General features: G+C 39.9%; 1 protein-coding gene across 1 annotated transcript in view; it reads right to left on the reverse strand.

Annotated features, from left to right (window-relative positions):
• Nucleotides 1–26,265, reverse strand: part of Ap3b1 (adaptor related protein complex 3 subunit beta 1) — a 205,937-nt gene that overhangs the window by 20,357 nt on the left and 159,315 nt on the right. The window contains exons 23-24 of the mRNA XM_041663539.1: nucleotides 11,076–11,307; nucleotides 4,812–4,896 (exon numbers count right to left, since the gene is read on the reverse strand). Of these exons, the coding sequence (XP_041519473.1) occupies nucleotides 4,812–4,896; nucleotides 11,076–11,307 (317 nt within the window). The remainder of the gene's footprint in view (nucleotides 1–4,811; nucleotides 4,897–11,075; nucleotides 11,308–26,265) is intronic.

Below are 26,265 nucleotides of genomic sequence, written 5' to 3' on the forward strand. Positions count from 1 at the left end.
TCCTTTAGTTTCTATGCCGTCCTCTCTCTGGTAGGGCTGTTATCAATAGCTGAATTTTAGGCTTTAGCTGTTTAATAAAGGTGACGTGACTTGGGAAAGCTAGTGGGTGAGGACTACACTGGAACTACTCCTGAGGGAGGAGAAGCTCGTACGTCTTAGGGAGCTAACAAAATTCCAAGGCTTAGGAAGCTAAAGAAACTTAAGGGGCTCAGAAAGTTACAAGAGTCACAGGGCTCCGCCCTAAAGTTCTACAAGCAGCCACCTGCTGGGGGAAGAACTCCCCACAAGTTGAGCAGGAGCTCCAGCAATGCGGCGGGAGGACTTTCAGGCTTCTTAGCGATACAGCTGATCTTGCATCACCCAAGCGCCTGTAGTCAGTGACCCCTCAACTGTGATTCTGTAAGTGACCCCAGAAAACATGCTGGCTCCCCAATAACACAGGTGGCAATCGTTCCCTTGGCCTGCTGTTGGCTGTTAGTACTCTAGCCAGGTGAAGAGGTATTTGCTCATGTCTCCTCAGGAAGAGGCGCACACAGGTAGGTATGCCCTCCCTTCCCCTCCAGCTGTATTATTCAGTTTCCTATCTAGCACACTTATTCCCAGTTCAATTTAAAAAGACCCAAGTTTTAACAACTCCTTTGTTTCCTCCCTTCCTTGAGGTTATCCATGATCTTAGTGACAATATTTACTTATTTTAAACGCTATTTAAATTGTTGTTTGCCATCAATCAATTTAAACACACGACAAGAAGGATGAGGTATTCACTCCTTCGTACACTGTTCCATGTGGAGATTCTGGGGTTTGGTTGATGATTACACTATTTTTGATATTATATCAATACTTATTTACACACACCAACACTGTGAAACTCTCTACTCTTTGCTTCCCCCTCTCTTCTGTCTTTTTCTGTATCACTTAAAGGATAAATTTCTTCGAGTGACTTTTTTTTTTTTTTTTTTTTTTGGTTTTCGAGACAGGGTTTCTCTGTAGCTTTGGGAGCCTGTCCTGGAACTAGCTCTTGTAGACCAGGCTGGTCTCAGACTCCCAGAGATCCGCCTGCCTCTGCCTCCCGAGTGCTGGGATTAAAGGCATGTGCCACCACCGCCTGGCCTTCGAGTGACTCTTTCACAAAGAATCTGTAAGTAGCAAACAGAATCCCTGCTTGTCTGAAGAGAATGTGTATCAAAAGTCTTATATTTTAAAGCCTGAGTTCTGAGAGAAATCTCACTACTTTTGCATTGTTTTTCTCTCCCTTTTTTCTTTTTTTGAGACAGGGTTCCTCTGTGTGACTACTGTGGCTATCTGGAACTCACTATGTACAGCAGGCTGGCCTCAAACAGAGCTCTGCCTGCCTCTGCTTCCCAAGTGCTGGGATTAAAGGAGTGCGCCACCATGCCCAGTTTGCATTGTTCTTTTTTAGGGAAGCTGGGTTTTGTTATTGCTGTTGTTTTCGTTTTAACTGTAGAAGCTGTTGGGACAATGCTCGAGTTTCCAGCAGAAGGTGGTCTTTCTGAATCTTTCGCTCTCTTCTTGTTTGTCCTTTGGTAAGACTTTCAATTTGATATCTGTTTCTTTTGTTTTGGAAACTGCTTTTCTATAAGTTATTTCTTCTTCTCTTCTTCTATGTCTCCTTTATTTCCTAGTCTCCTGTCCCGTGTTTCTGTTCTCTATTCCAGTTAGTTCCTGGCCCCTTCTTCCAGAGCACCAATCTGTAATCAGCTGTGTCCACTCTACTGCGTATCTGCTCCCTTCACAGTCCCTCCGGGCTTTGTGTCCATCTTTAGCCTTCTCTTTGACATTGCAGTTTTCAGCTCTCTCCAGAGCTTGGTCATCCCTGACTGTGCAGTTGTTTTTGTAACAGAATACAGCTAGTTCTACTATACATTAGCTAAGACATCTTTCTCCAATGCCTCAAGTAAAATGTAAAATGTGCCCTCCCCCCCCCCCCTGTAAAATGGGGACAATAATAAGTTAAAGACCAATGTGGAAATTAAACAAATGGACACCTTTAAGTGTTTGGAGCGGCAGTGAGCATATTCTAAGTACTTAACAAACGCTAGCAATTACTATCATGGTAGAGACTGGGATATGGGGTTCATGAAGTGAGACACGGAGCAGTGACATAAACCGAGGAGGCAGGAGGGCAGCACATACTGAGGCTGCTTTCCCGTCTAGGACACAACAGCACTTCATTCTATCCCTTATCATTCTGCTTCCCTGAAAACAACTGAGCCCTGCACTCCTGTGGCCCTCACATGCGTACAGTCCTTCCAGTCTGCCTCACTGTTCCTGCAATGGTGCCTTAGGCCTCAGCCAATGTCTGCACCAGAGGGGCCGAGGCTGGAATTAGAAGCTCTTTAACTCCCAGGGGCTTCCTGGAGCTTGCTAACTTCCCTTCTCATACATCACTGTGTGCTTGCTTTCCCCAGATTTGCCTCTCACAGGAGTGTCTGGTCACTGAGTACTCAGCTGCTCCTATTTGTTTCCTAATGCCCAATAATCTTCACAATTTCTGATCGGTCAGCAAATGGCATTCTCTCTCTGTCTCTTTTCTCCCTCTGTCTCTGTATCTCTTTCTCTGTCTCTCTTTATATGCTTACCCTTTAAAGAATGGATTTTTCTTTTTAGTGGATTTTGGACAAAAAAAGTGGTGAAGCGCTGTCTTGTAGGTAACTTAACCCACAACGTGTTATCTTTGATACAGTCCTACCCACTCACCACCAGGATGGGGACTTGTTTATGAACTATTCATTTGATAGATCAATTGATATATATTTTAATCAAGAATTTATTTTGGTAATGATTGGAAATACAAAGTAAAAGGGAGTTGCTATAAAATACATGACTAAGTATGCACATTACTTTCTGTCGCACCCCATCTGCACCTCACTGTAACGAGACAGTTAATCTAGAGTAGAGCAGCACCACTTTACCCGTCCTCATCCCTCTCGTGACAGAAAGAGACCTGAACGCTTCAGTCCACATTCTCGGCATTTCCAAAGGCTTGTTATCAAACATGCTCTTATTACCGCAATCTGACATATTGATTTATATAATGTATTTCAGGCAAAAAACAAAAACCTTAATACCAGCCACACTTACTCTTCTCCTTCTTTCTACTGAGAACTACCAAGGCGACTACAGCAAAAGGTGCCACTTACTATGCAAAAGGCACAGTCAGGGACTGGCACCGGAGACCGATTGATCTACCCATTACCACATCTCCCTACCCCCACTAGCACTACTATGAAGCTATTGATTGAAACACTGCCGATCGGTTTCCATTTTCTGATTTTGGGCAGGCCAATTAAGAAAGTGAGTAATTGTGATTACACTGCTTCAGGATCAATTACACTTGATGTAAGACAAAGTGCTCTTTTTGAAACATACAGAAAATAATTTTTGATTTTGCATGCTTTTGTGAAAGATGAAATATAAAATAACTTAGTAATTTGCACCTTCACTGCAGAAAATATATTAATGTGTTTATAACAGATAGTTAATTGTTATGTGAGATACATTTGTCATTTTTCTAAAACTAATTTAAGAGACATTGAAAGAATACTACTTAATATAGGATAAAAATCAACACTACAGTGTGTATTTCTCCCTAAAAGGTCTTGGCTAATTTTAGAAGACAAAATACAAATGTGGTCCAAAACACTATAAAAGAAGTCTTTGTAATTAAGAAAAAATGGAAAAATAAGAGCACATCTGATTATAAATTGGTAAGATAAAGGAGTATTTTAGGTTTTAATTTTGGTCTAATTTGATGTATAAGTTTTGTCATTGGGTTCACATTGTTGAGATCATTAAAATGAATATACCTCTGGTGTTGGAAGCAAATCTATTTAGAGTGGTGTTACTCATAGCCTGTGTTCAGTAATATTGATCTGTGTTGTTTGTCTAATAGAAAAATAATAAACAATTACTAGGCAATGTTGAGAAAAGTAATCAGCTTCTATATATCACTAATAAAGCAGACCTCCCAAAACATAAAGGTGATGATCTGCATAAAATCAATGTGCACACCACACTGTTCATATTCATCACTGCCGGCTCAGGGCCAGAGTTCCTGGGAAAATGACAAAGAAAGGTTTGCTACATTTAATCTACACATTTACTTTAAAGGTTTCTGTCCTTACTTGTAAAATTGAAATCACAACAAATTCTATCCTAAGCTAGCTAAAATTCAGAAACATAAAATATTTCAATTTTTAAAGAAAAACAAGTAACTTCCACTAAAAACCAAGTCACGCCCTGAATCAGAAAAACCTAAGAAGGAACTCAAGGGTAACTAAGTTGCACCAGCTTTGTTCTGGAGCTCATCAGCATAAACATGCCACATGAAAGCAGAAAGCCTCAAACTGAAAGACTGCGGCAACATTTGGTGTGACATCTTAACCAACTCTGTAAATGTACTCAGTTTGTAAAAGGAGGAAAGCGTATGGGTCTAGAATCAATATTCTCCTCAAGAAACTCGCTGTATCTCAAACTGACATCTTGCCTCAAAAAGAACCTTCTCTGGGCTACTCAGTAATATTATTAAACTGTTTATTTCTCTGAATTTTCTAAGACTATAGTATTAAAATAAGAAAGAAATTAGCAATAGCCTTGTCCTTTAACCAACAAACCATGGATTTCAGCTGCATATGGCAGGCAGTAAAGGCAGGTGTGTAAGACCAACTAAGAACAGTACCAAACAGTACACACGCATCAGCAACATTCCAAGGCACTGTCAAACAAAAACACAGTTGCTTAAATGTTGTGTCTTCCAGGCAGTATAAAAACAGAAGAACAACTGAACTTACCACAGCTGGAAACAGGCAGTCTGTGTCGAATCACAGAAGTCAATACCCACTGAGACAGTGACAGACCTCTCAGGCTCCAGAGAGTCTAGGGAAGAGGGAAATTTTGATATGAAAACATGGAGGATGTGAAAAAGAGTTAAAGAAAACACTACATGTTCATGCCATCTTTGGTTAAAAAAAGGACAGATTTAGCCAGGTGATGGTGGCGCACACCTTTAATCCCAGCACCTGGGAAGCAGAGGCAGGTGGACCTATGTGAATTCAAAGCCAGCCTCGTCTAAAAAGTGAGTTCCAGGACAGCCAGAGCTACACAAGGAAATCCTGTCTCAAAAACCAAATAAATAAATAAATAAATAAATAAATAAATAAATAACAGCCGCCAGTAGTGGCACAGGCCTTTAATTCCAGCACTCGGGAGGCAGAGACAGGCGGATCTCTGCGAGTTTGAGGCCAGCAGGGTCTACAGAGCTAGTTCCAGGACAGGCTCCAAAACTACAGGAAAACCCTGTCTTGAAAATAAATAAATAGATAAATAAATAAATAAATAAAATTTAGTGATGGCTCGTAAGAGAATTTAAACTAAGAATATTAAAGGAAACTATAAACTCATGTCGCTGAAGTTACATTCTTCCAAGTTAACTCTGAGCATTCTCCAAAGAACACACTATACCTATTTGTTTGAGAATCTTTTTTCCTTATTTTTAAAGTCCAATGTTAAGTAGCTATATCAGTGTTGGGGATTACCATATTTTTCATGCATTCACGTCAACATATTGGTTCATCCATTTCTCATTGCCTTTTTCTTCAATTCTTTAAACAGTCCTGCCTCCTGTTTTCATGTCACATAGATTCTACTGCATATTAAATTCTATTAAATTCCCTTGCCTTTTCCTGCTGTAGTTTAAATGAGAATGGTCCCATAGACTCATATATTTGAATATCTGGTTCCCTGTTGGAGGAATTGTTTGAGAAGGATTAGGAGGTGTGGCCTCATTGAAGAAAGTATGTCCATACCATTCCTAGTTCGTACTCTCTTCCTCTGCCCCCAACTTGGGGATAAGATGCTAGCTCTCAGCACCACTGCTCGCCTGTCTGCTACCATGTTCCCCGCTGTGACAACCATGGATTCTACTATGCTCTGAACTGTTAGCCCCAAACTAAAAGTTTTGCTTTAAAGGTGCTTTGGTCATGGTGCTTGGCACAGTGATAGAAAAGTAACCAAGATATTTCTCTTTTTCTTTTTAAGAAACAAAGCATTATTTTCTTATGATTTTGAAGGCTGCATTTCTGAGATAAAGGTGTAGGTGGTGTTGCTTCCTTCCTATATCATGTTCCTTGGTTTGTAGATGGCTGTCTTTTCATGGCTTTCTCTGGGTGCTAAGATGGGTCTGGGGTCTATCGAAACTTCCTCCTCTCATAAGAACAACAGATTGGATTAGAGTCCATCTGTGAGGTCCAAGACATCTCTTAAGAGATCTCTTCTTCTTCTCCACCCACAGTCCCCTTTCGGTCATGATCTACCCACCTACACACAGACACACAGACACAGACACAGACACACACAGACACACACACACACACACACACACACAACACACACACACAAACCACTCCAAATGAGTACAAACCAGAGATATGAATCTTCTGTTTAATGTAATAATCTCTAGTTTCATCCGTTTTCCTACAGATGTTCTGCCATTTCTCTTTACAGATAAGAAAAATTCCATTGTATGTATGTCCTCATTTCTGTTTACAGGCATCTAGACTCGTTCTACTTCTTGGCTACTGTGAACAATGCAGGAAACCATGTATGTGTAAGCGCTTCTGCAGTGAGCAGGTGGAGAGTCCTGCAGTAGTGTTTTCTGAGGACACACTGGCTTTCACATCGGCTGCACACACTCACACCCCAGCAGTGCACAGTGCTCTCTCCGCGCCCTGCCACATTGTCCTGATGAAGTCATTCTGACTGAGGAGAGGTGGAATATCAAAGCAGTTTTAATTTGCATTTTCCTGATGACTAAGAGTGTTGGATACTACTTCTTTTGAGAAATGAGACACACATTTCCTAGACTATCTTCATCTACATAGGCAGTCGACATTTTTGTTTTGTCTTTTTTTTTTTAATTAATACAGAGTCTAGCTCTATAGCCTGGGCTGGTCTTGAACTCTATATAGTTCAAGCTGGACTAGAATTCACACACGGAAATTGTTGAGCTTTTGAAATGCATAAAAGATCATATACTCAAAACTGCTGAATACTTAGATATAATAAAATAAATTTAAACAATGATTAAAAAAACCCAACTTGAAATGCAAGCTGAAGTAAACTGGGATGATGGCATTAAGTTGTGACCACTTCACCAACAGAGCTGGTATCACTAGAAAAAACAGGTCTAACTGCACTACCCAGGGACTTAGCAGGGTGAAATTACTGGTTGGGTTCAGCTGTCTTGAAAAGTAATAAAGTGGCACTATATATATTTGAAAATTCTGAAGCTTCAATCAACTAACCAAGTATGGGAAACAAGTATATGAAGATATAATACTGTTTTTTTTCCTGGGGGGGGGTGGCAAAAAAAAACAAGACAAAAATTACATATTTTCATTCTACTTAAGATATCTTAGAATCATAGGACATCCTAAATATGTATGAACATATAAGTAGGGCACATTTTACTTGACTCAAAGTTTTTAGAATAGTTGCAATTACATAATACAACACATTTATATCTACCTATCTGCTTCAGGTACATCATACCATTGTATTTTAGCAAGTACACTTACTTCAGCAGACAAGCATCTAGGGTTTGCTGATAAGTAGGATTGGCCCCTTAATGCTCACCACAAACAGAAATGAAGGTAGATACAGGACAAAGAATAATTCAATAAGCTGCTATATAAAAAATTATTTCTCACAGGCTCAAGACGACCTGTGTTTGGGACACATTTTAAAATGTTATTTGTTTAAGCTGGGTGGTGGCGGCATACACCTTTAATCCCAGCACTCGGGAGGCAGAGGCAGGCAGATCTCTTTGAGTTCGAGGCTAGCCTGGTCTACAGAGCAAGTTCCAGGACAGGCTCCAAAGCTACAGAGAAACCCTGTCTCGAAAAACTAAAAAAAAAAAAAAAAGTTATTGGTTTTGCTGTGTGGTATCTGTTAATTTTCTGACTCTAGTTTGAAGTTCATTTGCTTATGTAACTTACATTTTACTGGATAGCTATTAAGCCACTGCAAGACCTGCTTCTTAAATCTTTGGCGATCATTGTTTCTTTATCATTATTTCCATATAATATCCCCCCCCCCCCACACACACACTTTTCTAGAGCTGCACACTGTCATCAGCTCACAGCTGTTAGTCTTATTGCTTAGTCTTTTCTCCTTCCCAAGCAGAAGACGGGGCCCAAGTAAACAAGCATTCTACTTGTGAGTCGTGTCCTGCCTATCCATTAGTGAACCCCTAACTCATTCTTCTGCACTATAAACACACTGTGGCTTGGTCTTGTTCGTATCATACACCACAGTGGGTAGCAAATTCTGTCACCTCTCAAACACGACTGCACTCACAATTCAGAACTCCTGTACTTCATATTGAGGGAGTGATAGGTCTCAAGGTGCCCCATTGTTAGCACTCTGGCACTGCTTGGTTCTGAGTATTATGATAATGAGCTGTGAGCTTAGTGATGTGCTAATTCTGGAGGACAGTTCACGATCAATGGCATGTTTTACTATATGAATGCTTCAAAAACAAAATAATTAGCAAAAATTATTCATATAATGTATTTTTACAATATCTGGACACTATTTCTGGACTTGCTGTTGTGCAATGGAAATAGTCTAGTGCTAGTCCTTATGTCTTCTCAGCCACCTCTTAATTCTCTTATATTCTTAATCTCTTTGGAAAACTAGGCAAATAAATTCTAATATTCTTACAAGGCATCCAGCTACCCACTAATGGAAAGGCAAAATCCTGGGATTTAAAGGTAAACTCAAACACACTGGTGACTAGTAAGAATACTGACGGGTCTGTTAAGATGGGCACACATTTAATGAACAAAACATCTTGATGCCTTTGAAAAGGAAATATTTGGCTTTGCTGCATTCTTCAGATGACTTTGGAGGGCTATTTTAGATATAATCACACACTGTCACTGGCTGTAATCTATTAGTGACAGGTCTGGGCTGTGTTACACACACAGAAAAGAATTCTTTACCTTAAAAGCATTCGATCGATGCCCGAAAATGAATGAAATACCATAGTCATAAAGTTTTTTCTCAGAATGAAAAGCCTATAAGTAGAACTGAGACAACGGCATTCATATTTTAATGCCGCATTAACGTCATACTATGAAATTTATTGTATTTATTTCTTCTATTCTACATAGGCCAATAGAAGGTCAACTCATCAACTCATTATGCCAGCCCAAGGAAGCATTAATACTGTTCTACTGTTTTAACCTTTGGATAACATTTCCAGACACAGACAACCCATACATCAGCTACTCGACACTGCTTAACTACACTAATTTTTAAACTAGGTAAAAAGGGTTAGGTTGCAGGCATTTAAAAAAAAATCATAAATTGGCATATTCTGTAATTCCATGGCAACTTATCAAATTTGCAAAAATAATCCAGTAAAAATTAGGACAATGTGTACTATTTAAATTTTCTTAATTATCAAAGCATAAAATACTGGTATTCGGTAAGGTCTGAATAGACTAACTCCATTTTATCCTGGTTGTTTATGAAAGTCTACGAGACTTTGCATTAGAAACCATTGTCTCCCTTGTTAAAAAAAAAATCACACATACAAAATGTTGTTTTTTACAAAATGCCTCATGGGAAGTCCCCCAGTGTGGGAGTTATATGTAGAAAACAGAATAGTTATGTGCAACAGAATAAGGAGGAAAACTCACTGACTTTGTCCTGGTCCAAGGGTTTACTCCCAGGAAATGCCAGAAAAATGGAGCTGATATACTTCAAGGCCCTTTTTGTTTCTTTTAGATAGAATCCGAATAGCTCAGAACACCCTCTGTAGCTGAAGGTGACCTTGAACATCTGACCTTCCTACCACCATCTCCCGTGGGGTTTATGCAAGGCTTCTGGGGCTATATGCAGTGCCTCGTATACACCCCAGACCGTCACATCACACCAGGTGTCTCGTATACACCCCATCACATCACACCCGGTACCTTGTATACACCCCAGACCGTCACAAACTCACATCATTTTCAATGGAGATTTTGGCTCCCATCTACACCTTAGGATTGTTTCCACTCATACAAACTAAACATTTTTAAGAAAATACTTAAAAATGACAAGGTACAATAGAAGACACTGGAACTATGATGGGCATCTGGGAAGTGCATGCTGTGTGAGAGGTAATCAGGGCCCAGTGGCACATGCCTCCTGCATACAGAGATGAGGGCCACCACTGCCTGCTGCATGCAGAGATAAGGGCCACCACTGCCTGCTGCATGCAGAGATAAGGGCCACCACTGCCTGCTGCATTCAGAGACGAGGGCCATCACTGCCTGCTGCATTCAGAGATGAGGGATACTACTGTCTGCTGCATGCAAAGACAAGGTACACTACTGCTGCATCTTATGCATTACAGTAAAAAAAAAAAATGAGGTTTTCCTTTTCTATTTTTTGAGCATGAAAGCATCTTGATTCATAAATGGCAGTAATAGATTAAAGATTTAAAAACACAATAAATGCAATCACATACCACAGGGTGCTCTTTATCCTGTGCATGAACAGGAAGACAACAGAACAGTATTCATCCTGTGTTCCCTTTACTTTTTAATTTATGGGATGTAAAAGGAATCAGGATAGGGTCTTGAGCTTTGAGAGATACTATATTTAAAAAGGCAGACTGATTTTCCTGCTTTTAACACAATAAGTTATCTAAGACGAGGGGAGGAAGAAAAATGAGCAGGAGAGGTGAGAGAAGGTAATGCAGAGAGGGGACAGATGGTGGCTTTGATTCCTCATACCCATCCTCTCATCACTACTGGGTCAGGACGCTAGGACCTGATTCACTAAGGGCAAAGAAATGTATTTCTCTTCCATGATAAATTCAGTCAAAGAAAAGGAAAATGGCTGGGAATATAGCCCAGTAGTACATGCACGCGTATACTTACACACACACACACACACACACGGTCACTGTCACAGTAAAACAATATGTATTTTATCTTTTTCAGGAACTATCTGCTTTAAAAATGAAAATATTTAGCTATCAAATTTCAAATGAGAATTACCTATTGGATGAAAAACATGCATTTGCATGCCTACAGGAAGCTTTTTTTCCCCTATGTGGATATTTTCTATCTTTCGATCAGAAGTATTATTCAATGTTATTTGAACGGAGACCATCTTGTCACCAAAAATGCACGGTTGTCTTGGGAAGCAGTATTGGGCAGCCAGTCCTTTTCCACTCATTCGGTGAAGCAGCTCGTGTGTTTTTGTTGGCACAAAGACAGGTGTACTGACCTATGCACAGGAGGAAGAAAGAGTGAGTGAGAACAGATAATACTTCTTTTAGAAACAAGCCAATATTTATGACATGTGGTTGTCCCAAGTTATTATATAAAACATGGTAACAAACTTTAAAAGATACCATACATAGACACCAGTCAGAATGGTGTAAAATAAAGTAAATGCTTTCAAAGTAGTATTAAAACTTTATTTTACGCTGCAGGAATATATTAAAATATTTTACAATATAAAACAAAAACAACCCAGTTGTATAATATTATTTCTGGGAGGGGAGAAACATGGTCTATGTAGCCTGGATGAGCCTAGATCTTGGGGTCCCCTGGGATGACAGACGTAGGTCTCTTGCCCTGAGTATGTAAATATTTTCCTTTTACAAACAGTATATGAGCTTTGTTTTCACTTTTTAACCTAAACATTCCATACACGGCCCTCCTGGTAACTTTATACTTAGTTCTGATAGTTTTTCAGTTGGTTTTCTTGAATGTTTCAACCATATGACATCCTTAACAATAGCAAACATCATGTGCCTTCCTTCTCAATCCTTAACTTAATGCTCAGCTTATTACTGGGTAGCATGGTTCTCCTGGAGCCTGTGATCCTTCTGCTTCAATCTCCTGAGTCCTGGGATTACACGCATTCACGAACATCTTTTCCCCTTGAACTTTTTCCACTGCCAACTTCAATTTAAGGTGGCTTCATCCTTTGTTTCACTGATTAAAATGCTCTTCCCTATTGTGATGAGTAATCTTCACAGTCAACGGGAGGGGATTGAGTCACCTAGGAGATCAGGATTAACTGAGGAAGGAAAACCTACCCTCAATAGAGGTAACACAAGCAAGAATTTCCCTCTGCTTCATGCTCACAGGAGCAGAGGTCAGATGCTACACATACCTGCTGCCATGACTGAGAGTATACAGAAGGTGACAACTAGTATTCAAAAGGCCAACTTACCGGACAAGCAATCCCCTGATGGGGACCCCTACTTGGTAAGGCTATGGGGTCACTGGCTGTAGATAACTTTGCCTCTGTCTGTATTTTTTCTCATGTGCCACTAAAAACAGCTATGGCTATTTTTCAGGATCGACTGTTACAAGCTATTGTGGGCCATGATGCGATTATAGCTTATAACAACTGATAATTCAGATGTTAGTCCACCAGAGGAAGTACCCGATGGTGCCCTCTCACCCAGGCTTGAGGATCACAGACTGCATGAAAACCGCTGCTTTCACCTGTAATTCCCCCTTGCGCAGCTGTGGAGGCCCAAATATGCGAGCCTATTCCACCCTGTCTGAAGGTCAGAGAGTTTTAGCTTGTTCAGTTATTGACAACAACTGTGGGTACACATTCTGACCTAGGGTGTGGTTACTTGGTGTTTTGGACATTAAGATGGTCCATAGAGGTGTATCTTCTCCACACTGACTGAAGGTTAGAGAATTCAAGCATACTTCTGCTCCTTCTTTTGAAATAGGAGGTTTGACCTAAAGAGTGGCTGCCTTCAGAATACTTAGTCTAGGGTGGGTTCACTGCTTAAACAACAGAATGCTTTTCTCAAGAATTAGTGACTTGATGTCTCAACTATTGGGGAAAGTACCTGTTCTGGTTGTCCTTTGTATTATGTTAAAGCAGTCTTTTTTCTTCCTCCCCTTTTGGTACTGGGGTATATGGAAAAAAAAAAATCCAGCATCCAGTATTCACTGAGTTGCCCTCAGTTACTATCCTATGTCTCTGTGATTCTTTTATCTCTGTTCCTTCTACCTAACTTTTCTAACCCCCACGCCCCTATCCTGGTAAGTGGTATCCTTGCTGAAGCTGGTCCCCAACACAGTATCTCCTCATTACAGTGCATTTTCATGTAATCTCATGATTGCATCTCAATCTTGTGGACACATATATCTGTGGGTGGTCAGAAAGATCACATCTCATTTAGCTGCATAATCTTGATATATAGAAAAAAAACTAGGATATGTTGTCAGTCCCATGAGAGCTGTAGACATTAAAGCCTGCTTTGTTTCTTTTGCTCAGACTAACTGCACATAATTGCTCTCTTTTTTTTTAACCTCAGAGCAAGTTAAAACTGAAGGCTTTTTATGACTGGATCATAAGTTTAAAACTTTACATCAAGGCACAAGGTCAGAGCTGCAGGTGTCCAACCACAGTTGCTGCATGAAGCACCCTGGGAAAGGCATGCCAATTCTTTGCTTGCCAATTCTAGCTGACCAAGACCTATGGACACTGTGCCACTGGGCTCTGATCACTTATCACTTATTTTAGGACTGTGCTTTTGGCCAATGAGAGGTAACTCTTGTAATTTTTTTTTAATTGCTTTAGGCCTCCTGAAAAGGAGAGCTTTTAGGCTAGAGAAAAGGCCAGGAACTAGAATTCAGACAGGAGAATAAGAACAGAGCAGAACAACAAAGAGCCATGACTGGAACAGCATGCATGTAAGCCTTTTCTCTCAGATGAGCGTTATCTAAGCTCCCTTCACTGCTCTGTGACTTGTGACCTGAACCCTGGAAGATACTCTTGTGGAACAGGCCTCCCAATTATCAATAGTATTATTCCACTGCTTATGTGTTTATCTCATGAAAATATTCCATCTGCTGGGCTCACATTTGCTGTGGATGGTCAGAAAGATGATTTCTGCTTCATCTGTGTAATTCTGATGAATAGAATACTAGGATATTTTTCATTACTCAGACTGGCATAAGAAAGTAATAGTATTCTCTGTCACAGAGACAGCTGATTTTAAACATCAGGACAAATTCAAAGCAAACTGGTTGCCCCTGGGGATGAACATCTGATTGTCCCTAGAGACAAATATTTCCCAGGTGTTTATTGCTGATTCAAGGTCAGAGCTTAAGCAACTTTGGCAGACATAGTTTTCTTAGCAATGAACTTTCTGCACGTACTCCCAACCTCAAGGTTCATTCATCGAACAGTTTATTGTTTAAGACCTGAATTTCAATGTCACTTCCTTTCTGGGAAAGAGTTTCATGCACAGCTAAGCATTATTCAGTGGCTGGTCAATGTGACCTCCCTACCCTGAGAAAAACTGTGTGACTTATTTTGTCTTCTAGGTATGGGTCAGGCCCTGAAAATGTAACATAAATTGTCCAGAGTTTGGCTGAGAGAGGAGGTATGTACAGCTATTCAGAGAACTACTGTGTGAAGAGCTGGGCAGAGGTGAGAGAGAGAGAGAGAGAGAGAGAGAGAGAGAAGGAAGACATGGCTGAGTGTGCAGAGAAGAGCGAGGGAGGAGAGATGAGGGAGGTGTAAACAAGTGTGGAAGTGTGTAGCTGTGTGTGAAGACTCTACCTCCGTGGAGACAGAAAGATTTTAAGAGAGGATTATTTAAGATGAAGTAAAAAACAAAGTGAACATCAGAAAGTATATGTTTACTTATTTTTCCCCTCAGATATAAAAAGTCTAGCCTTTACCACATTCGTGGATTTTTTGCATACCCTGGAGGCAGTCTTGGAGCAGGCTCTCCAAAATGCCTATGTCTGCTCTTATACCAGGAGCTAAAAAAGATCTCTCTTCTTAAAAAGTGTTTTGTCATAGTTCCAAGAAAAATAACTAATACACTATTTTAAGATAAAGGTAATCTTCATTTAAATTCCATCAGTACTTTATTGGGTAATCATCTCTTTATACCTCTACTGACCACTAGATTTTAGTTAAATTCTTTATTATATCTTAATTGAAACCACAAGCAGCAAATTAAAAAGAGAAAGAGAGAAAAAGTGCGTGCGAGAGAGAAACAAAAAAAAAAACCTGTCTATTATAAAACCACAGGAGAGCCATCTTTCAAAATTTAAGTATTGCAGCACACCAGGCTTGCTACAAATAATTGATGATAATAAATAATAATTTTAGGTTCAATGAAAATATCATACATATGAAATGATAAACTGCCTACTATATATCAGTAAAAATATTCCATAAAAGATCAACTAGTATAAGAATTTAAAGTAACTTTTATAAAATTCTGTAAATTTGTTTGCAACATATATTCAAAAAATCAGCTACTTAGATCTTAAATTTGTTCAGAATGGAGAAACTGGCCTACTCCTCCACTGATGCTTTCTGATGACAATAATAAATGGTCTACCATTGGTTTTACTTTGGTTTTCTGCAGTGCTAAGGATAAAACACATAACCTCAAAAAAGGACGGGCAAGCACTGGAGTTTAAGTCTCTAAGTGATTCCCTGTCTCTTAGTCAGGTTCAGCAGTATGTACCTCTAAACACGGCTAAGGAGGTTATGATAGTAAGGTCACAAGCTTGGGGTCTTCCTTTGGTACACAGCAATACCCTGACTAAAAAATATTTTTAAAGAACATCTTACTGATGAAGAAATGTAGATCCTGTTCCACATTTCTGGGCGCTGTTTAGCACAGACCTCAACAACAATGCTCGGTGTGAATGCACTCCACTCAGGAGAGCGACTAAAACAGGAGAGAGGGTGTGCAGACGGGTTCAGAGACACCAACCAACCTAAACACCAGTCACAGCAACCAACCTAAACACAAGGCCGCAGCCGAAGAGAGGTATTTTCCAGTATGATCTGTTGACACCTGAGCCTGAGCAGGTCACTTCTGACTTATACCATGTCTGAGATGTACTCATCATTAAGTCATTCAGGAGATGCTGATGTAGGCAGTTTCACTTTTCTGGAAACCCATAAAGGCTGGGCTGTAGTGTATGGGGACACAAGCTGAAACTATGGTGCAGAAAGGAAGGAGACTTGAGGCTAGACAGGATCAAGTGCAGCCCAGCACTGCAGTTTCCACCTTCCATCCTGAAGTGCTGTGGTAAACACATGGGCCTCAGCTTGGTGCTATGGGAAGGGGTGGGTATCTGGAAGAGTGGGGCCTACTATGAGGTTTAAGTCATCGAGGGCATGCATTACAGCTTTAGTGGTCATCTTCCTTTGGACTAAGGTAAGGATGAGTCATCTCAGGGCTTTCTAAGAAGGATACCACTATTTCAAACACAAGGTAGCAATTAATATCACTAACCATTTATTCTTTCATTTCACATTTACTGATGCATTTTGCTAATAATAATAAGACTTTAATACAAAAATATTCCAGAGAACTGAGTAAGCCAATCAGTGTGATAAATGCCACAACAAAGTTGGCTAGGCAGCTTCAGAGCAGGCAGAGTTTACAACTTAGAAGAGATGAAAGAATCTGGCTACTTGAGTGAACTAAGTAAAACTGTCCCAGTGCTCGCTGCTTCCAGTGGTACCACCCTCTTCTGAGCAGCCCCCGGCATCTCTATCTGCAGCACTCTGCACCGCTGTCTAATCGTCTTCTGGCTCCTCTTCCTGCATTAGGTTGAGTCTAGTGGAACACAGAGGCGAGGAGCACCCATTATGATAAAGTAGCGCTGTACCATCCCTCTGCTCAAAGCCCTCCAGCTTCATGAAGAGGAAAAGTAAATCTCCTTACAAAGCCCCCTCCCCCAACCAAAGCTGCTAGGTCCCTGCTGACTGCATTCCTCTTACTCTGGACACCATTGCTCACTCTATTCCAGTCCACCCTGATGTCTGTGCCCCTCTAACACAGCAGCCAGACAGTTACGCTTCTACCATGTCCTTGGTGTCTATAGCTTGGTTGGTTTGGGATGCACTTTCTGCACATAGCCACCTGGCTCAGTTCTGATATGTCTTCGTTCCAATATTACCTTCCTAATGAGGTCTAATAAAATTTCTATTTCCCCCATATTCTCCTTTATCTCTTCACATTGTCACTTAACACTATGTATGCTCCTTCTCCTCTCCCTCCCCTCCTTCACTTCCTTTTTTTGACACAAAGTCACTAAGTAGCCCTAGATGACCTGGATTTTGCTTTGTAGACCAGACTGGCCTGGAACTTACAGAAATCTACCTGCCTCTGCTTCTATAGTACTGGTACTAACTGTGTATACCACATACCAAGTACAGCGATAACACAATATATAATTTATCTATTATGTTTATTATCAGGTTTCCCATTCATTCCTTACTTTAAAAGATAATTTAATCTATTTTCAAAATTCAAATCAGATTTTCACCATTTTAAATATTACAGAATTTCTTAATAATCTACCTCCAGTGTTGGTTATAACTATACTTTATCTGGTGCTAAGCGTTTCAATACAACGTTTTCTAAAAATATCACACTGTGCTTATTGAAGCACAGTGTGGTGATAAGTGGAGAATCATGAGCATCAACATTTATTAGTTTTAGGAAAAGATTTAAGAGTTCTATTTTATACACACACACACACATATGGATCTATGAACAAAAGAAAATCTCTAAAGGCGTACACAAAGAAAAATTTTTGATGAGAAGTTCTATGGAACAAATATTAGAAACATATAGATTCATGTAAAAAAAAGATTTTGATAAAATCTGTACCTCCCAACCATGGTGAAAAATAATGCCTGAAAACACTAGTTTTTAAAAATGATTTATTTTTTATGTTATGTGCATTTACGTTTTGCTCGCATATATGTCTGTGTAAGGGTGTCAGATGCCCTGAAACTGGAGGTACAGAGAGTTGTGAGCTGCTATGTAGGTAACGGGAATTGAACCCTAGACCTGAGTCCTTTGGAGGAGCAGCCAGTGCTCTTAACCACTGAGCCATCTATTCAGTCTTGGAAGCACTAGTCTTAATTTTGCCATAACAAATGTTCTACAAGTTAAAAGCTTGCTGCATTCTAAGCTGGTGACAAGGCCATCCTCGCAGGACTCCTGAGGAGGTAATTACTTCCCGCTGCAGTGACGCTACAATAAAAGAGCTTCCCCCAGAGGGAGGAGGACAAAAGCATCAAGTATCAGTGAGACGATCCCCTACAAATCTTTCCCCAGCACATGTTTAAATAATAAAAGTCGTTCGTGTACCTTTAGATGGTTTGTGAAAATAAGCAATCAATTCTGCAGCCACAACATTATTTCTAAGGAAATCTATGTGACTCATGACGCCTGCAGATACACACAGACAAAGCACACATATTTTATCAGTTATTACAGTAAGCAAATAAGCGTGGAATGGGAGAGCACATAACTGTCTGCTTAGTGCTTCCTGAAACATTTATAAGAGCTGTTATCTCCCTAATAACAGACAGACAGCGTGCGATTTTAGAGAGGAGAAAAGCTTCATATTTTTTAACACTTCACTAAAAAGTAACTGAAGAGTGTAAAATGAAAAATACTCTGTGCAGTTAGCAGGTAATGGACCATATTATCAACTCAAGTTAGATTTATAGGATACAAACTAGTCACTAATAGTTATTTTATGACATAGCATGTCTGCTTTTTCTTGAGATTATTAAGATTAAAGTTGTAAAACTTCTTTTGAACATAGCTGTTCAAAATGATTGAATTATAAAATCTAAAACGAGACTTGAAAAATAAAACATGGAGGAGAACCGAGTGAAGGGTTTATCCTAGGCTCCCCCAGCAGCCGCGCCAGTCTTTCAGAGACAATGTTTCCACATAGAGCGTTACGAAAACCATGTTTCCCAACCTTTTATGCTTTCATCGTACTTAGTTACACAATCATCTGTAAGTATTATCAATCTGATTTGTCTTTAAATTTCAAAAGAACGAGGAGCTGCAATATACAAACTGTTCTCTTTGTGTCATGTTTGCTTAGCTTACTTTATGGCAGTGCCTTTTTAGATATGATTTATAAACACGACAAGGTAAGGAAGACTGCAAGCAGAGGTAAGCTGCGTCTTTTAAATTAGTGTTTTTTAAACCAATGTACAGTTCAATTGGTCAGAGTTATAAGGCAGAAAGCCTCAAAACTGTCTAATTTACCCAGTGAAAAGCAAGCTCATTGTGTCTCCAGTTCACTGCACTGAACAGTATCTAGAATAGTATTAAAAAAAGCAAAGGGCAAATTTGCTTTACCTCTACTTGAAAGCACAGATCCAAATAAATGTATTAAGCCTTCTAGAAAGCGCTACTTTAAATAAGCAATTTGTTATCTCAAGGATAACTCTTACTTATGTATGTAAACCTGACTATTGTAGACAGCAATTGTGATAACTTCTAGTATTTTGAGTAACGAGCACAGATTAAGAACATTTCAAAATGTTATTTATTTTTGTAATAATTAACATATCTCAAAAATCTGTTAAAGGGGCTGGAGAGAGAGAGCAGCGGCTAAGAGCACTTCTTGTTCCTGCAGAGCACCTGGACTTGATTCCCAGCATCCACATGGTCCTCATATCAAGTAAAACTCCAGTTCCAGGGGAGCAATGCCTTCTTCTGACTTCCGTAACCACCAGGCATGCATGTGGTGCACAGACATACAAGTGAACAAAAGACTCATACACATAAAAAATAATAAAAAAATTTGTTTGTAGGCAGATGTAAACCTGTATTCAGATTCCCAGTAGCCACATAAAAGCCACAGGTGGTGACACACTATCACCCCAGCAATAGAGGAGGGGACAGGCAGTTCAGGGGCTTTACTGGCAGCCAGTTTAGCCAGTACAGTGAGCTTCTGGTTCAGTGACAGATCCTATCTCAAAAAATAAGCAAATAAATCAGATAAAGATACCCAAAACTACAGCCAGGCAGTGGTGGCACATACCTTTAATCTCAGCACTTGGGTGGCAGAGGCAGGTAGATCACTGAGTTTGAGACCAGCCTGGTCAAGAGAGTAAATTCCAGGACAGCCAAGCCAGGGCTACACAAAGAAACCCTGTCTTGAGAAAAAAATTAACAACAACAACAAAAATGTACCCAAAGTTGACCTCTGACCTTTACACGCATGTGCGCTCGCGTGCGAACACACACACACACACAGAGGCAGGCAAAGAACACTTGTACACACAAAATGATATACCAAAAAAAAAAAGGCAAAAGCAAAAACTCATAAAAAAAATGCCACCAAACAGAAAAAGTTCAACATTACCAGCAATTTGAAGAACCTGCAAAGTCAGAGTAGCTTTCATCTTATCATTGGCTAATGGCCTTTCTCTGTAGAGCACAGTGGGAGTCCAGTGAAAGTCCAGGCATGCGGTTCACCTGGACCGTTTCTTGAGACTCACTACCACATAGCAAAGGCCTTGTTAAAGTAATTGCATGCCCTGACCTCCTCTAATTCTAGGACTTGTCATCCAGCAGCATAACAGGCGACAGTGCCCACAGAACATTATGTATATGGGCAATTGCTTTAGGATGGCCCCCAACCCTGAAGATTTGTGAACAACTGAAAATAACCAGCAAGGGTAGAGGACTGAATACATTTATCAGAGACTGTTTTTAGATAGTCCTCTAAAAACCATGGCACTGAATGTATTATGGAAATGAGTTTTTAAATTAGAGATGTGCTAGATGAAAATAAGATAGAGATGATCTGGTACATTCATGCATGTATACATATTCATAACTTAATGAGTTCATTAATAAACATATGCCAGTAAAGAGGTGTCAAAAGCTGTAGTCTGTGCACTAAGAATGGTTCTAACATTTAAAATGGTTATGTATTTTACATGTTTATGATATTAAAATAGCAAAATTCATATTTTAGTTTCTAAAATATTTGTTGGCACAGACACTTGCTCATTTTTATACTGTCTTTCTCAGGCGACTTTTGTGCCATGATGGCATCACTGAGTGGCTACAGTCTACACGGCTAAGGTATTCACTACCCAGCTCTCCTGACAAAGAACCTGGGGCTGAAGATGTAACCCTGTAGAGCACTTGCCAACCAAGTGCAAAGCCCTAGAGTCGACCATCCCTAACACTACCAATAAACTTTCCTGGCCCTATATATAAAATGTGTCTGTCTGTAAGACTTTGCAATGCAGAGGGAATTACTTTACAACATTCTATTCTTTTCCCTCCAAAGACAAGTCTACAAGCTCTACTATCAGCACATTTAATTAAAAAAACAGTCTAGTTAGTGGCAGTCTTGGCTATAGGTTTGTGTACAGACTTAATCATTTTGAGGTATGTTCTATCTACTCCTAACATCTGCAGGACTTTAGCATGGTGAACTTGGGCAAATGCCTTTTCTGCATCAACTGAGATATTATGCATTTGGATGATACACTAAATTTTTTGATTTATGTATTGTGAACCAACCTTGCATCTCTAGGACGAAGCCCACTTGGCCATGTTGTATGATCTTGTTAATGTGTTTCTGAATTAGGTCTGCATGCATTTTGTTGAGAAATTCTGTATCTTATGTTCATCAGAGAAATTGGTCTATAGTTTTGTTGTTGTTATTGTTCTTTCTTTACCTAATTTTGGTATCAGGATAATAGTGGTTTTGTGAATGAATTTTCTAGTGTTTCTTCATCTTCTATTTTATGAAGTAAAGAAGAACTATTACTAAATCCTCCTTGAAAGTTTAAAAAGAATTCAGCAGTTCTTCTGGATCTGGGCTTTTCCTTGTTGGGAGACTTGATAACAGCCTCAATTTCATTACCTGTAATGGGTCTGTTTAAGTGACTTATATCTTCTGCCTTTAATTTTGGTAGGTCACCAGGCTTGAGATACTTCTAACTATGCTGTTATCCCTTAGCATTGTTTCGGCTATCCTTAAGCATGTCTTCTGTGATTCCACTGGTATTTTATTGGGCACTGCACTAAATTTGTAGATTAGTTCTGGTAGTTCAGTCATTTCCACAATATTAATTCTGTCAATACAGGAATATGGATGCTCTTTCCAACTTCTAGAATCTTCTTTGAGTTCTTTTCTGTGTCTTCAAATTTTTATTGTAGAGCTCTTTCAAGTCTTTGGCTAAGCTTATTCCTAAGTACTTAATTTTTTTTTGTGGGGGAAAACTACTATGAATAGGATATTTTCACAATTTCTTTCTCTGAGAGTACACTGTTGGTATATATGAAGGCTGCTATGTTGTTGACTTCTGTATCCTGAAACTTTACTGTGTTTATATTAGAGGCAAGAGTTTCCTAGCAATCTATAGTCTATGTCACCACAATAATGAGTTCTCCCTTTTCTATTTGTGTCCCTTCTCATGTCTTTCTCTTGCCCAATTGTGTAGCTAAGACTTTGAGAACTATATGGGCAAGTGACGAGAGAGTAGACACCCTTGTCTCATTCCTGATTTTAGATTCCTTCTATTCCCATAAGCCCCTGTAAAAATGCTTCCCTTAAAAAGAGGACTTCTATTTCCTCCTACAGTAGATGGTAACCAATCCAGACAACTCACAACTAGACAATGTGCAGAGAGTGGAGATCTTGGAATATTCAGCCCTAAATGGGATCTCCATAAAATCCCTCCTCTCAGGACTCAGAGAACTCTGCAGAAGAGGAGACAGAAAGATTGTAAGAGTCAGAAGGAATAGAAGATACCAAGGAAAGGGTGTCTTCCAAACACGATGAACATTGATACATATATGAACTCACAGAGACTATGGCAGCATGCACAGGTTCAAAGGCCAGAGTTAGAGGAGGAAGTGGACACAATCTCCCATCATTAAACAAGAAGCTGCCACTAACTGACAACTGCTTGCAAAGAAAATATTAGTTTCTGCAACGGAGTCTCACTGGATACATTAGCCACACATAAAGGTAGATTCCATGGCCAACACAAAACAAACCCAGTGGTATTTCTATAGATATTTTTTGTCTCATATTGTTTTGTTATGGCATTTTAAATTTTGGGGGGGGGTTCCTGTTTTCTAAAGAAAGAAGGTGTGGAGTTGTATGGACACAGAGAATCTAGGAGATGAGAGAGGGGAAACCACAATCAGAATATATCATATGAAAACCATTTATTTTCAAGTAAAATAAAAAAGTAGGACTTTTAAGACAAGATATATCTAGCCCTTGGACACTAGAAAAGTCCCTCAAGTTCTAGTGACCTGCCGCTCAGCAAAATGGAGACACTGGCACTGACATCTGCCTTTCAGGGCTGTTTTGAATTTAGGCTAATATAAAATAAAATCTGAATAAATAAAGGGTCTGAGGAATATGAAAGGCACAAGCAAGGCAATGAGTTACAGTTATAGTTCTGAGCTCAAATAAAAGTGGGTGTGCCTGAACTTCAGTCCAGGTGAGGTCAGAATCTAGTACATCAAAGAACAAAAACAATGAGGTTTCCTAGGACAATGGAAGAATGGCAAGATCATGTGTAAGAATTCATGGTCTTTACTGAATGCAAAAGAAAATCTAAGGATAAAAGGTGAGGGAGAGAAGAGGGCATGGGAAGGTAGTCCTACATTAGGAAGGATATTAGGGGGACAGTGGATTGGCTTGGAAGCAACAGCTAGGGGCTTTCTACAAATAATCTCACCACACAGGCAGTAATGATTTAGACACAGACAGAATTATAGGTCATTGCAAATGAGGTCATGCTGAGAATATGTACTACAGGCTGGCATGATCCGAATGGAGATTCCCAGAGAAAGGCTAGACAATGGGTCAGAACCTTACAGACTATATCAGGGCAACTAGGAATTGTGCTATGCATTTCAGAGATAGAATTATGGCCTCTAAGGCTGGCTATGCCTCTTTGCACTCAACTGTACTATAAGTTAGGGGATAGGAATCTCCCAGGTTGAGGGACATGGATCTCATCCAGATACAAGTCTAAGGGTAGGAAAAGTTATCTTAGTGATAACTTAGTGAACATGGGTATGTTAACTGAAATAATAGACCCCACCCAGGATGCTTTATTCAGTCTGACAGAACAGAGTGTAAAGAGTTCCTTACACATCACGGGTGCCAAATCCCTGACACCGAGCCAGGATGGAGAAATGGGTTCTTAGAGATCAAGAGACAGAAATAGAGACATAGACAAACATTTATATAATTACACACACTTTTCCTGATCTTTGTACAAACATTTAAAATCTCAATCCCAGCACTCGGGTGTTGCGGGAGGTCCTCCCGATCCTCCAGCCTATAGCTGCTGAGATACCAGCCCACTGGGGCGTGGTCTCTCTCTCTTTAAAAAAGCAGCCACTTCCCTCTCCTCTCTCTCTTTACTTCCTGCTCCACCGGAGACTACCGGAGACTAGACTCCCTTCCTGGTTGCGCAGAGGGCTAACGGTGATCTGTAAGTTTTTTCCCCTTTGAATAAATACCACCCTATTAATCATAATTCCAAACTGGTGTGGCATTGTTTATGACTTACGCCTTCAGTTGGCACCCAACGTTTGGTGTTAGGACCTCTCCTTCCCCGCTAGGCTGCCGGCCACGAGTTCGGCTTGGCGCGAGCCCTCCCTTCCTCAGTTATGTCTTGTGCGTGGAGCCAGCAGCTTAATATAAATCATCACGCACTGGCTTTTATTGCTGCAGTTCTTTATATTTTATCTTTAGATACCTCAGATTGACTTCCAGTCCCTACGCACCCTGTCGTCTGCCTCCCCACGTGGATTTAAACTCCATAGGCCTGCGTATTCTCCGCCCGCGTGGTTTGCTCTTTTCTGAGTCGTTTTTAAATCTCCCTTGCAAGCACAGCTCTTAAGTGGCGCAAACCAGAGCACGCGGTTGATGAAAGCTGCAACCCCTCAGGGTGACTCTGTCACGTGGATGCATAAGCGGCTTCCAGGTTGCTCTTCTCTACCCCTGGATTCTGGGTTTCTGGTTCCGTCTCTGGAATTGATTTAATTACATTTACTTTGTTGAGTAACTTACATTTTCCAGTTTTTAACAAATACTAGGCGGACTCTGAAACAGGACCCTGTTTTCGTCGCGACTTGGCAACAGTGCCACCTGCTGGATAATAGGTAATATGGCAGTTTTCGTTTCCAATGCGAATTTTACTGTTCTGGTTACCAATACAATGGGTTATATCATGCAAGGTTTATATGACTATGGGGATAACTTAATTTACTGGTTACTAGGTTTCAGTATTCTTTTGCATATTCTATCATTTAGGATAGAACCATACAATCCTTACTAGAAACTCATGCAGGTCAGGAGATTCAGGATTCAAAAGAGACAATAATAAAGACAATAATAAAAAGACTTGAAATGATTGAAGAAATGATTGGAGCTGGTGAACAGAGTAATAAGGCACAAGGACAGGATACAATGCCAACACCAGCTATTAGAACTGGCTTACCCAAGGTTTTAGCAGCATACCCTATACTTAATTCTGACAAAGTGTCAACTTCTAAAGGCTCAAAGGGAGTCAGAGAAGCTAGATGGACGCCAATAGCAATGAATGATCTAAAAGAAATTAAGCAAGATATTGTTAATTTTGGCTTGCACTCTGCATATGTAAAGGAAATGATAAGGACTCGGGCTTCTAATGCTAGAGCTATCCCCCATGATTTCCATCAGTTAGTGTCTGCAGTTTTAGATAATGGACCTTCCTTGATGTTTGGAATTTATTTCAGAGAAGAATCCAAACATATGGAACAGTAAGGAAGAGCAAAAGGTGTCGAGGTTTCCCAAAATCAAATTCTTGGTGCAGGAGAATATGCTGATCCACAGGTCCAAGCTCTTTATGACGATGAAGTACTGTGTCTATGTCACCAAGCAGCTTTAAATGCTTGGAATAGGATACAAGATTCAGCAAAACGGGTTGAATCATATACCAGAATTAGGCAGGGACAGAGAGAACCCTTTATTTACTTTTTGCAAAGATTAATTAAGACTCTGGACATAGGGGTAACAGACCCAGAAGCTAGACGAAAACTTCTTGAATCTCTAGCTTTTGAGAATGCAAACATAGAATGCAAAAAGATAATTGGGCCTTTAAAGTCTAGATCAGCACCTATGGATGAATGGATTCAGCATACGATGAATGTTGAGACGTTTAGCTATAACGATGAATCTTGGGTAGTAGAAACGATTTCCAAAGCAATGAGGAGACATCAAACTGCCAGGTGTTTTAATTGTGGTAAATTAGGACATCTGAAAAGGGATTGCAGGCACAGAATTTCTAGGAATAATATCTCCTCTGGGAATGACAAAAATAGAAGACCTAGGCCTTCAGGTATATGTAGGAGATGTGGTAAAG

This window comes from Microtus oregoni, unplaced genomic scaffold (assembly GCF_018167655.1).
Source record: "Microtus oregoni isolate MIOR12 unplaced genomic scaffold, Mior012 000014F_ref0000157, whole genome shotgun sequence".
NCBI classification, from domain to species: Eukaryota; Metazoa; Chordata; class Mammalia; order Rodentia; family Cricetidae; genus Microtus; species Microtus oregoni.